The sequence below is a fragment of the Lynx canadensis genome, chromosome D4 (assembly GCF_007474595.2).
Source record: "Lynx canadensis isolate LIC74 chromosome D4, mLynCan4.pri.v2, whole genome shotgun sequence".
NCBI classification, from domain to species: Eukaryota; Metazoa; Chordata; class Mammalia; order Carnivora; family Felidae; genus Lynx; species Lynx canadensis.
The window spans coordinates 62,051,888-62,065,329 of NC_044315.2; the positions used below are offsets into that span (position 1 = coordinate 62,051,888).

Below are 13,442 nucleotides of genomic sequence, written 5' to 3' on the forward strand. Positions count from 1 at the left end.
TAGTTTGTTAAGCATTTTTGTCATGAAAGGATGTTGAATTTTGTCAAATGCTTCTGCATGGATAATTGGGATCAGTTTTTTTGTTGTTGTTTATTCATTAATATGCTAAATTACACTGGGGTTTTTTTGGTTTTTGTTTTCATTTTAGAGAAAGAGTAAAAGGGAAAGAGGGAGGCAGGGTGGGGCAGGGGAAAGAGAGGAGAATCTTAAGCAGGCTCTATGCTCAGCATGGAGCCTGATACTGGGCTCAACCCAGCAACCCTGGGATCATGACCTGAGTTGAAATCAAGAGTCAGATGCTCAACGGACTGGGCCACCCAGGTGTCCCTACACTGACTGGTTTTTGAGTGCTAAACTAGCGTTGCACTCTTGGGATAAAGCCCACTTAGTTGTACATTATTCTTTTTTTCTATATTGCTGGATTCAATTTCCTAATATTGTTTACTACTCTTTATTTTTTAAATGTTTATTTTTGAGAGAGAGAGAGCACGCGTGCTCAAGCATGCGTGTGCATGGGGAGTGGCAGGAGAGGAGAAGGAGGAGAAGGAGGAGTAGCAGGAGTAGCAGGAGAGGAGAGGATCTGAAGCAGACTGCGCTGTCAGCACAGAGCTGGATGCGGGGCTCAAACTCACGAATTGTGAGATCATGACCTGAGCCGAAGTAGGACGCTCAACCAACTGAGCCACCCAAACGTCCCTTGTAACTACTCTTTAACTTAACTTATACAATAATGTAGTACAAACTGATTTAATGTATTATAGTATTAAGAAAACTGTATTTTGCCATTTAAATTACTTAGCCTCTTTGAGCTTCAGCTTTCTAATATGTAAAATGAAAACACCGCTTATTTAACTTAATTGTATTGTTTTTATAGTCTAATGACTTAGATTTGAATGTGAATATATGATTTCCTATAACAGGCAACATAGCCTTATCATACTCATGTATCAGATACTGTTCTAAGAGCTATAGATACACACATTCATTTAATGCCCACAACAACCCTACAAAGCAGATACTATCATTTCCCGTTTTACAGATGAGGAAACTGAGACAGAGAGGTGGTAAGAAACTGCCCAGAGTGATACAACTAGTAGGTAACAGACTGGGATTAGAAACTAGAGTCTGAGCACCTAACTGCTAACTATTTGCCTCCTTAGTGATTTGACTTTAATTTGGTAAGGTTACTAAATCTCTTGGAGCTTAACTTCTTTATTGTAAAAGTAGAAATCATACCGGTCTTAGAAGCCTGTTACAGAAACTGAGAACATACATAAAGTATAAAATGGAGCGGGTACAGAGCCTGCCTCTGCCAGAGTTTCATGTCTATTTTGCTGGCAGGACCAAATAAGGCAAAATACAGTGCAATGATTTGTACAATATAAAGTGCTTATAAGGAGATAACCAATGTCAGTTATATGGTAAGTACATTACATGAGAGTGACAATGACAGTGGTGTTCAGGGATCCAGGCCAGTGTGTACACTGCCCAGTGGCGGACAGGAGGGACACACAGAGAGAAATCACAACCACAGAGGTGACTCAGGGAGGAGGGGAACAACAGGGCGAACGGCTAGTTGGTAAATACCAGGCTATATCCCAGATGTGAAGATATATATCCAAAGTAGTCAAACTCTTAAATGTATAACAAAAAGGTTAAAACTAAGAGCAAGTTAATCAAAACACTTCTTGAACATCTACTAATGCTGCCACAAAGCTGCTATAGCAAGAGATAATAAAAACTAAATCTGCCTTTTAAGAAGCTTTCCCAGTACCAATTTTTTCCACTTAAAAAAAAAAAAAGCCTCATTTGGGTTTTTTAAAAATAGAGCCCCTAGATAATGAAGAACAAAACAAATTCTCAGACTTTAAAGGGACCTAATGGTGACCTGGTTTTAAATTTTTTCTTGTACCTATCTTTCCAAGTTCTTTATCATTTCACCCAATTCCTGGTTTGCCCCTCCAAGCTCGAGGAGACAGTCTAATTGGTCAGCAGGCGACCAAACTGCTAAATTAGTGCGACACCCGCCTCCCAGTTTTAGTTCGGCCCTGCCTCTCATCTCCACGCCACAGCCGCCCCTCCCCTGACACCAATGCAGCCAATCAGCCCTAGCAGTTTAAGGAATTACGATCACTTTCCGTGATTTAGTGATCTGGGGTAAAAGACCTGGTGCCCACAGTCAGGGCACTGTGCATCAGCATAGCCTGTTCCATTTTCCTAAGTGCCCTGGAGCCTGTCTGGCTTCTCCCCATCACCGGGGCCCCCGCAGCAGTACCTAAGCACACTCCAGCAGGGGCACAGATGCTATGGTATTTCCTGGCCACAGTTTTTGGAAGGCAAGTCTTTCTGGAAAGTCCTTCAACAGCCCTATGCCCTATGCCACCACCTACTTTCTTCTCCTGTAGATTACAGAACATTTCCTAGACCTGCCCTTAGGTTCCTAAATTACCCCCCACCCCATTCTTTTCCTCCACATATAAAATCTATTCTTTTACATTTGGCAAGAAACCAATCTGGTCAACCTATAGGAAAAAAAGAAAGACTCAGATCTGTGACTTAGTTTCAGATACAAGTAAGTACCTTTCTCCAAACATCTTTCGCATTCACACTTACATTGCTTTTTATATGTACTGAAAATGTAACTGCTTTGATATTAAGTGTTATGAGTTTGAGACTTTGGGTTCAGTATGCTCGGATGTGAATCCTAGGCCTGCTGCTAATTAGCCGTGTGCCCTTGCTGGTTACATCACCTCCCTTAGCCCCGGTTTCTCTGAAATAAGGGAGAGGTGACTAGAACACTGGTAGCATACCCTCCTCCCACAACCCCATGCCTACCTCTGGCATGGGGGGCGTGGCAGGGGAGACTGTGCATTATAAATCTGCATTCTTGCCCTTACCACAACCACACTTCCTCCAACTGACCCCAGAAATGCTGAGTTACTGAAAGTAATAATTACAGTAATTTATGGAAACTGTTTATCATTGAAGCCTTACTTACCATGCAGCACAATAACAATTATGCAAGCCATTAAGTGTGTCAGATTCATTTTGCCACATATTTTATTTGATTTTTAACACTAACATCTATTCACATAGGCTCAGTCTGTAGCTCACGCAGCATGTGCCTCCTTACAATTAAAAAACTATTAGAGCGAACGGTGCCTAGGAGGGAAAATCAGGCACCTAAGGGAGAAATTAAAGAAGTAATTTATTTCAAAGAGTTTCAAGTATAGTCACTTCTCTTATCTCCCTCCCTCCCCACAGGACTGAACACTTGAAGGATGGGAGAGGACTATTTCCTATTTCCAGATTTCTTCGGAAACCACCTCACTGGTGCGGTTTCTTTTTGCACCAGGGCATAAGTAGAATAATGCCAACTAAGAGATTAGTCTTTCTTGGTCAGGTGCCCACCCCTTGGTGCAGTAAACCATGGCTGGGGAATAGAGGCGCTAGGTCACGTGATAAAGAATACACCTACTTGTGTTAGTTTGGGTTCTCTGACCAACAGAGGTGGGATCAGAAGTGCTTAGTCAGACTAGTGCTTTAAATCTGTCTTCAGAACTGGAAGAGAAAACTTAAGATAGCCAAGACAGAATTCCTCACAGATGTCTCTTGATGTGTAACACAATTTCCTAGGAATAAAAGCCGAAGTTGGGCATAGTTTGGCTGCTGACAGGTAGTAAACCTAATCCGAGTCAGTGTCCTGTTGACTTCCACTAATTTGAGACTTTATAATTAGGGCTGTAAGTCTGCAGTGAAAACGAAGAGGTCAATAAACTGGAGATTTATCCGCTATGAGAAGTAGGGAAATGTGCTGATAAAAACTTCACATAAACAACCCACGAAGAAGGCAGTATTTGTAATGCCGAGCACCGTCTCTCTGCTGGAGGCGCTTGCCGCGAGCCCAGACACCAGAACTACCCTCTCTTGAAAATCTCACTTTAGCTTGAGCTAATAGCTTCCGGGAGCAAGCCTAAGGAGTGAGAGGAAGAGGACACCCAACCAGGTAAGACATTTCCATCTAGCCTAACCGTCAATGTTCACACGCTTGCTAAGGGGACTACACAAGTTCCAATTTTTATTTTATTACTTATGAGAGAGAGAGAGAAAGCGAGAGAAAGTGAGAGAGTGAGAGAGAGAGAGAGAGAGAGAGAGAGAGAGAGAGAGAGAGAGAATCTTAAGCAGGCTCCATGCTCACTCAGCATAGAGCCCTACATGGGGCTCGATCCCACAACCCTAGGATCATGACCTGAGCAAAAATCAAGACTTGGACGCTCAACCGACTGAGCCACCCAGGCGCCACTATGAGTTCCGATTTCTAAATAAATGCCGAGATGCTAGGAAGATCTGGACCTTTCACGTGGATTTCTGCGTACAACTACTCCTCCTTTCAAAATCCAGCATAGTCCTACCCTCTCATTCTCCGCTACCTCCCATTCTCAGTAAATGATCTTGCTTCCTTAGTCATAGTTAAAAACAAGAACTGGACAGGAACCTCTGCAGTCTTCTGCTGCTGTCACTACCACCATAATCGCTAAACACCCCCTTTCCCCTCTTTCTCACGGGAAAGGAAGAAGGATGCTTCTCATTCCCTCTGTGCTCCTATGGCTCTGCTTGATCAATTAGCCCCTCTGTCTCCTATCTGTTCAATAACCCTTCAATCCATTGATTCCTTCCCACAAGCATTTTTTTTAATTTTTTTTTTTAACGTTTTATTTATTTTTGAGACAGAGAGAGACAGAGCATGAATAGGGGAGGGTGAGAGAGAGAGGGAGACACAGAATCGGAAACAGGCTCCAGGCTCTCAGCTGTCAGCACAGAGCCCAACGCGGGGCTCGAACTCACGGACCGCGAGATCATGACCTGAGCCGAAGTCGGACGCTTAACCGACTGAGCCACCCAGGCGCCCCCCTTCCCACAAGCATTTAGTCATGATTAGTTCTTGTACCCTAAAGGGGTTAAAAAAGAAAAGAAAAGCTAAAACCTCACTTCCTGTTATGTGTCTCTGGATCTGTCCCCCTATTTCTCTTTCCCTTTAGAGGCTGGCTTCTTGCAACAACTTTGTCAAATCTTCATTTCCTCACCAAACGGTACTCTTCGATGCACTACAATACTGCCTATTTGGGGGGCAAATCTAACGGATCCTTCATCCTTATCTTTGGATTGAGCATTCCTTCCTGCTGAAAGTGCTCCTCCCTCAATTACCATAATACTCCTTTCTGGTTTTCTTTCACTTCTGTGATTCCTCCTCCCCCTTAGTCTTTTACACATGTTCCTTCATCTGTCCTCCCCTTCAGTGTTGCTACTCCTCAGGGTTCCATTTTCAATCCTGTGCTAAGTCATCTCATCTGTTTCAATAAGTTCAGCTATATCCTCATGTGTTCAAGACCCCACCCTTACCTCCCTCTTGAATCCTGGAGCCACGCAAACTCCCTACTGGAATCTCCTCCTTTGTGGCCCACAGGTACCTCAAAATCAATATGTCAAGAAAGAGAACCCAATACCTTTGCCACAAGGCTGCTCCTCTACTGAGCTCCCAGCTCAGTTAATGGCTAACCCACTTAGCAGTGCCAGTCAGATTCCTGGCCATCACTCACAGCTCCCTTCCCCCATTTATTAAGATACCGAGTCCTCCTATTCCACCTACAAAATATCTCAAGATTCCTGCTTCTGTCTTGCCTTAGTGCTACTGCTGAAATTTATTTAGGCAATTTGTTCATTCAGGAATCAACTTGTTGTCTGTCATCAACTCTTGCCCGGATTACTGAATAGTCTCCTGGATTCTGTTTCTACTCACTCTAATTTATTCTCCAGTTTGCATGAGTGATTTTTAAAAAACAACCTCCTGGGGGCACCTGGGTGGCTCCACCTCTTGATTTTGCTCAGGTCATGATCTCACATTTCATGAGTTCGAGCCCCGCATCAGACTCTGTTCTGACAGTACAGAACCTGCTTGGGATATATTCTCTCTCTCTCTCTCTCTCTCTCTCTCTCTCTCTCTCTCTCTCCTCTCCCCTCTCCCCTCTCTCCTCTCTCCTCTCTCCTCTCTCCTCTCTCTGCCCATCCTGTGCGTGTGCATGCACTTCCTCTCTCTCTCAAATAATAAGCTTTAAAAAATAAAAAATGAAAACATTTAAAAACCTCCTGATTCAAACCCTTCATTGACTTCAGAGTTTTGAAGATAATGTCAAATTTCCCTAACACATCACAGAGATTTCACGAGCTAGCTGCTGCTTGCTTCTCATGGCCTCAGCCCTCAGCATCCCGACTCCCACTTATTCAGCCATAGTCTCGTGCTTGGTTCTACCAATGTCCCCCTTCTCCAAGCCCTGTCTCCTTTTCCCTCCAGGATAAGCTTCTCCAGAACTTTAGGGCCTGCCTTAGGCATCCACACCTCTAGATCTTGGATCAAGTACCTCTCTGTTGAACTCTGTCAGAGTCCTTATCATATCATAAAACACAACTGCCTATTACCCTATTGTCTCCTTTCTCTACTCGGGTGTGAGTTCTTTGAGGGCAAGGGCCCAGACTTAGTAAACCTTAAACCACTGGTTTATATGACTTGGTTTGTATTACACAAAGATTGTCATATACAAGACATGGATAAATATGTAATGAGTTAATAGGCTAAATGGTATCCTTTTGAGTGTAGGTAAAATAAAAACGACAAATATTTATTAGTACTTTATGCTTCATAACACAACCATCCCCTCTCGTTAATTTTCATAACAATCTCAACAGGTAGGTTGTACCACCAACCATATTTTAAGTGTAAAGAAACAAGAACAGAGAAGTTAAGGGACTTGCTCAAGTCAGGACTCAAATCTAGGCTATATGGTAAGGCTGAGAATCTTCTATCAAACAACCACATCTCTAATGAAATATTTAGTAGTGAGTGAGGTAGTTTATTCTGCAATAAATAGAGGATTTCAGATCATCCTCTAACTATGCAATTTTAATCTTTGGACATTAAAAAAAAGGGTATTTAAATAAATTTAAAAGAAAAGGTCTAATTTGAATTAATACCTGTGTTGCTTAAAATTTTCAAATATGAAGAAACGTCTCCATTTTTAACCACTATATTTAACATCTCAGAAAGCTCATAAAAATTTAAAATCTATGGTAGTTACAGGTTTATATGTTTATTAATACTATGAATAGCTGAGAATGGATTCAGAAAGCTTATCTGTTCTTGGAAAGTTTCATAGCCGTATACCCATAGAAATGCCTAGTCATAGCCATCTTCAAGGTCTTTAAATACCACAAACGAGCAGCAATATTACCAAGTACCTTTAAGATGACCTAGGATTATAATCTACTTTCTTTGACATGCTGACAAACACCAAACAACATTCAGAACTAATTTCTGGAAAAGCAAAAATTTTCTTTTCCCAAGCATTAGGATCATGTAATGCTGCATTTCTATAGGAATATATCATAATTCTCAGTCAATCATACTACATTCTAGAGTGAAAAATAAAACCCCAGCTATCCAAATAACAAAGTATTACTGGTTCAACACAGGATTATTTAAAATATTCAAACAATGGTTTTAAGTTCATTTTTGAGACACAGATCAGTAATTAAAAAAAGGGGGAAAAAGAGAATACTTACAATACATCCCTGAAGTCTCCAAACACATACATATGCCTAAAGCTGTCAATAGCTATGACAGGGCAATCAGCTGGAGTTTTCTGTATGTGCAGAAGAGGATGTCTAAATTTGTCACAGTCAGCATGTAAAAAGTTTATGGTACCTTTATAAGAAATAGAATTTGGAGACAGATTAGAATTTTCTTGATATTCTCATAAGATTACAAGTTCATGAAAAGTGACAAATAAATAAATAATGAAATGAAAAATCAATATGCTTTAGAGTATTATAGATCACCAAAACTACAACCTAAATATTACAACATTTTAAAAAGGTAGAATTTTAGTGCTTAGGGCAGAGTAGAATTTCCTTAGAAATTATATGAACTCAACCTGAATATAAATGCTATGGTGACCTTTTTTTTTTTTCCCTTGAATGGGCAATCACCTACCCATCTGGGTTTTCAGCACGTTCATGAAATTGACATACAAGCCCTTCTCAAGGGGCCATCTTCATTTCATCAAGGATGCCCTTCCAGTCCCTACTGGTTGACATTTAATGTAATTCAACCCCAAAATATTTACTATGTGACCAGTAAGGGCGTGGCTGTATACAATGCCCTAACTTTATTTTGTTCTGACTTTCTTCTCTAACTACAGAGGGAAAGTAGGTGATAATTTCATACTCTTTTCTGATGGTTTGAAGAAGTCCACAGAGAACTACTCAATTCTCTTTCATTTAGAAATAAATGTTAGACCGTGTAAGTCTCGAACTTACATCTCTGGAACTATCCATTAGAAAGGGACCAGAAAAGTATCAAGATGCTGGAATAAAGTACATAAAACTAATGTTGTCCACCCATGACCCCACTTTTCATGCTATTTTAGGGAGCTAATAGAGTCATGGTTTAAAAAAAAAAAAAGCCACCGCTTCATATTAGCTCCACTAATGCCTCCCACCCCCATGTTTACATGTAAATTCAGGGGGTAAGTAGAGTTAACATTACTTATTAAACTCTTAACCCAAATACATTTACATTGATATGAATGTAATGGGGGAGGGGAGGGATAGAAGAAAGGCTGAAAATAAACACCTTAATCTGTCTACCTTTTTCACTTATTAATTGTCGGGCTACTTCATTCTGGAATATTTCTAAACTTTCCGTATCTTCTTTCATGTGGAAGAGTATGAGAAAAGGCAGTCCTTCTTCTGTCAATTCCTGTATACAGAAGTATTCAATAAGAATGATCAGGCCTCTCCATTGTTCTAGGTAGGAACAATTTGAACCCAACCCAAGTAACACGTGTAACAGCTGCAACTTCCCAGGAAAAGAGGGTCCAGTGGTGTAAAGAAACATTAGCCTCGATGGAGGAAGGAAGCCTTCTGCCTTCTACCTGAAGTTCCCAGGCACTCAGAGGACAAACATGTCCTGCTCTAGTGCTGGAACTCATCTGACTTAAAGTAACCACTGGGCTGGTCTATCAGTTCCCTTTGGCTGAAACCAGGACATTTTAAAAATGAGCCGACCAAAGGAGGAACTATGCTGGTTCTTCAACAAGATGTGGACTTTAGGGTGGGGGAAACAGGATTAGTATTTTCAGTCTTCAAAAATAACACTGAAAAACTAAGTGGGTATACCAGCAACAAATCTAATTGGCAAACACACATTTTAAGGTCTGTTGCAAAATCCACTCCACTCACAAGAGAACGACCCTAAGCTGAAAAGTGTTCGATTCAGAGCAAAAGACAAAAACCCCCACAAGACAGCCAGTTTTCAATACACAATGTATCGACATTATTAACACCACTATGTATGTGTATGTTTTGTACCTTGTATACGCACGTATGCAAAAACGCCTTGAAAATTACTGAGTGCTTGAAGAACGTTTATTATTGTTATTGAGAATAATCAAGAGAAATGTGATAAGTAGACAGCATATTTTCATCATTTATTCTCTCTGACAAATGCTAAGTTTGGACTGATAAGTCCAGAAAGGGCCTCATAATAAAATTATTATAATAAAATTATTTCTATCAACTATCCTTTTGCGTGTCTCTCTGTCATTTAGAAACTGCAACAGTAGAAAACACAAACATCCTTTATCCTAAAACAGTGAAACTGGAACCTATCTTCCAGGACAAGAGCTTGCTCGTGGTTTCTATTTCCGTGTTTAAGCCCGTTACACTTGTACACAGAATAATTAAGCTTCCTGTCACATTTACCTTTATATTTAAAAACATTTTTTTTAATGTTTATTTATTTTTGAGACAGAGACAGAACACGAGCAGGGGAGGAAAAGAGAGAGAGGGAGACACAAATTCTGAAGCAGGCTCCAGGCTCTGAGCTGTCACCACAGAGCCAGACATGGGGCTCGAACTCACAGACTGCGAGATCGTGACCTGAGCCAAAGTCACTCAACTGCCTGAGCCACCCAGGAGCCCTATGTTTACCTTTTAAAAATTGAGATGTAATTCACATACCATAAAAGTTCATCATTTTAAAGTGTACAATTTGGTAGGTTTTATTTTATTACAAGGTTTTCAAACATCGACAGTACCTGATTCCAGAACGTTTGCATCGCTCCAAGAAGAAACTCCACGCTCAATCACTGGCAGTCCCTGTCTACTTCTCTTGCCCCCCAGCCCCTGGCCCCGGGCACTGCAGTGATCTTTCAGCAAGCTGATTTACAATTTCTTCCTCACTTTTTATCTCTTTAGCTCACATTTTTTTGGTCTTCTTTCTTTCCTTTCTTTCTTTCTTTCTTTCTTTCTTTCTTTCTTTCTTTCTTTCTCTTTCTTTCTTTCCTTTCTTTCTCTCTCTCTCTCTCTCTCTCTCTCTTTCTTTCTTTCCCCAACCGATTCATTGCTTCTACTACTCCCACAGTTCCATCTTTGGACTTCTCTGCTCTAGCCTGGCCACTTCAACTAGTTCAACAACCTCAAAGCACCACTATATTTGGTCCCTTTTATTTCCAAGCCCAGTTCCAGTCCTCCATCCAAGTCTGGATTCCCACCCACCTCTTTATTATCTACACTGTAAAGTCTAACCAGTGCCCTCAACACTCAACATTAACGCACAGGCCCCTCCTCTTACTTCACCATTTCCGTGGGCCCTTCTATTTCTCTTTTAGCCCTTTTGTTACAGAACTGAAAAGCCTCTTTTAGAAAGTCATCCTGGATTTCTACTCCATTTCCGCCAAAGGTAGAAATGAACACTGTCCTCTGAATTCCCAGAACATCTCCCAGTGCCCCTCATGCGGCATGCGGCATGTCTTTAATGTTACATTAGCTGTACGTGCTAGCTCCTGGACTGAAAACATCTTAAAAACAGAGACTCTCATTTTGCTTTTCTTTTGCTCACAGATTACTGTACACGGTAACGTGCGATCAGCCTATGACTGCATAAATGAAGACACACGTTGTTGAATAAGTACTAGTGAAATAAGACTCAGCGGTCACCTTTTAGAAAAGTTAAGAGCGAGGAGGTTAAAAGTAAAAACAAATATAACATGCGGCTTTGTAACACTAAGCAAGAGGTGGATGTACCAACGACCATGAGGAGAGAAATAATGAATAGACAAGCAGTTTGAATACATCCATGTCACTTAGGTTGCTATGCCCATTTACATACATTAACATAGTAGCCGGTAGTTTATGCTGCCTAGGCTTCCCTGTTCACTTGTGTCCCCACCAACACATTCTTTATGAAATAGGTATCAAAAGATTCAGGAGAGGGATATCAAGACAACCAGCTTTAGAGGCTAACAAATCTTTCCTCATAGTTTAAATAATTTGGGGTGGTTGGTTACAACATGTAATAAAAATCTAAAGACTTTTAAATGTGTCAACTACTGTGGAGGTGGGGAGAGGAACCCCTATTTGTTGTTTAAGGTTTTCCAGGTCTACACCTTTCAACTCTTTTGGAAACAATTCCTACAAGAACAACGAGAGCAGGTGAATAATCGGGACAAGTTACTAACTCTTTCTAAGCCTCTGAGGAGTAAATAAACTAATGCAATAAAAAATTGTATTCAGCTAAACAAACCCGAAGCCTAGAGAACTGAGCAAAGTAGCAGAGGTGCTCATAGGATAAACTAGGAAAGAGCGTGAGCGAGCTTTACTGAACGTCACTTCCCTGGGGCAGGTATTGTCCGAGGCTGCTTCTGTGCCACCACTGCAGAGCTGAAGCACTTGGGACAAGACAGCGTACAAACTGCAAAGCCTAAAATATTTACCAGCTGAGCCTTTACAGAATTGCCAATCTCTAAGTGGTGGTTGTATGGGTGTGTTCACACTTGATAATTTCTTGAGCTGTATATTTAAAATCTGACCTGTACAATTCTAATTCTTTAACATGCAATGCACAGCTCTCTATGTACGTCACACACCTAGGCCTTTGTTATTTGCTCCTCCAATCTTAGGCTTTTGTGTTTTGTTTCTGTGAGAGTTATAAGACTTTAGATGGACTTAGATCAGGAGCATGGGATCACTGAGGTCAGTTACATGATAACTGACAACCGCTGTCATGATTACGATGAAAGAGGACACAAGTTCATTCTTTTAGGGTAGACAGGAATCAGAAAAACCTTTTTATGGCAAAGGATTACTCACTGTATATAATTAATTGTAACCGAAATCTGCAGCGCACTGCTTCTAAAGGCACCCCCTTAACCAAGAGGGAGTATCAGAATCACCTGAGAGGCCATGGTCAAACTTATTTTCAAGGCTGTAGTCAACCATTGCTACGGCAGGAAATGCAACAGAGGGGTTCTGGGACAGTAAAGGCAAAGAACCACTGGCCTCTTTTCGGAAACGGCTACGATATAGTTCTGTTCACTGTACGATTTTTTACAATTGGTAAGTCTGTAGTAAAACAGTAAGATGTCTGGAGGAACCTTGGCTCTTTCAGAAATCTGAATTCAAGATAACACACATTAGAAAGCCATACCTCTCCATTTTCAAACGTTATTTCTCGAACAAGAGGAACGCATTTATCTTGAATCCAATTGTAAGTCCCATCGAAATTTGTCATAGATCCCAAGTAGACCATATCTGGAGCAGAATGCTGTTACAAAAGCAGGGGAAAAAAAATTAAATGAATCTAACCTGTGTTAGTAAAAATGCACTCTCTAAGCCATCTATGACCCAGAAAATCTACAGGGTATACAAAAAAGAAAAACAAAACAAAACAAAAAAAACCCAAAAACGAAAAATCATGAAACTTCCAAGGAAGAGAGCTGTGTAAAAAAGCTGGTAAGTCTGAATTTATCAGAGACCTAATTACCCAACCTGTGATGTCTAAGCCTTCTGCTTTTCCTCCGATTTGAGTCAATTAACTATTTATTTTTACCAATGGCAGGCAGGCATTGTGAAAAAGAATCGCCCAAATGAATTGATTTAGCTATCCCTTAGAGTTGAAAATGTTAGAAGAAAATGTGGAAACTTCCAGGAAAAAGGCCTTAAGAAATACAAGATACTATATAAATCTAAGGCATAGCTATCTCTAATATTACCTACAATATCTCTTTCCACATTCACTCAAAATCCATATTTATGACGTGTTTAAAATGATGACAAAAACAGTAGCTACCATTAACTGAGTAAACTTACTGTGTCAAAGCACTGTTTGTCGTAAGCACCTTATATGTGCTGACTCATTTAATCCTTGAAACATCCCCCAAAGGCAAGGACTATTATTATCATGGCTATTTTTATTAATGAACAAACTGAAGGTCAGAGAAGCTAAGGAACTTTCCCAGAGTTATACACCTAGGAAGGTGGCAGATTTGACACGTTAAACCTGAATCTCATTCCAGAGCCTGTGCGCTTAACAACCAAAATACACAGTG

General features: G+C 40.6%; 1 protein-coding gene across 1 annotated transcript in view; it reads right to left on the reverse strand.

Annotated features, from left to right (window-relative positions):
- The window catches only part of ERP44 (endoplasmic reticulum protein 44), a 96,088-nt gene that overhangs the window by 12,132 nt on the left and 70,514 nt on the right, over positions 1–13,442 (reverse strand). The window contains exons 8-10 of the mRNA XM_030294437.1: positions 12,542–12,658; positions 8,701–8,812; positions 7,615–7,756 (exon numbers count right to left, since the gene is read on the reverse strand). Coding sequence (XP_030150297.1) covers positions 7,615–7,756; positions 8,701–8,812; positions 12,542–12,658 — 371 coding nt within the window. The remainder of the gene's footprint in view (positions 1–7,614; positions 7,757–8,700; positions 8,813–12,541; positions 12,659–13,442) is intronic.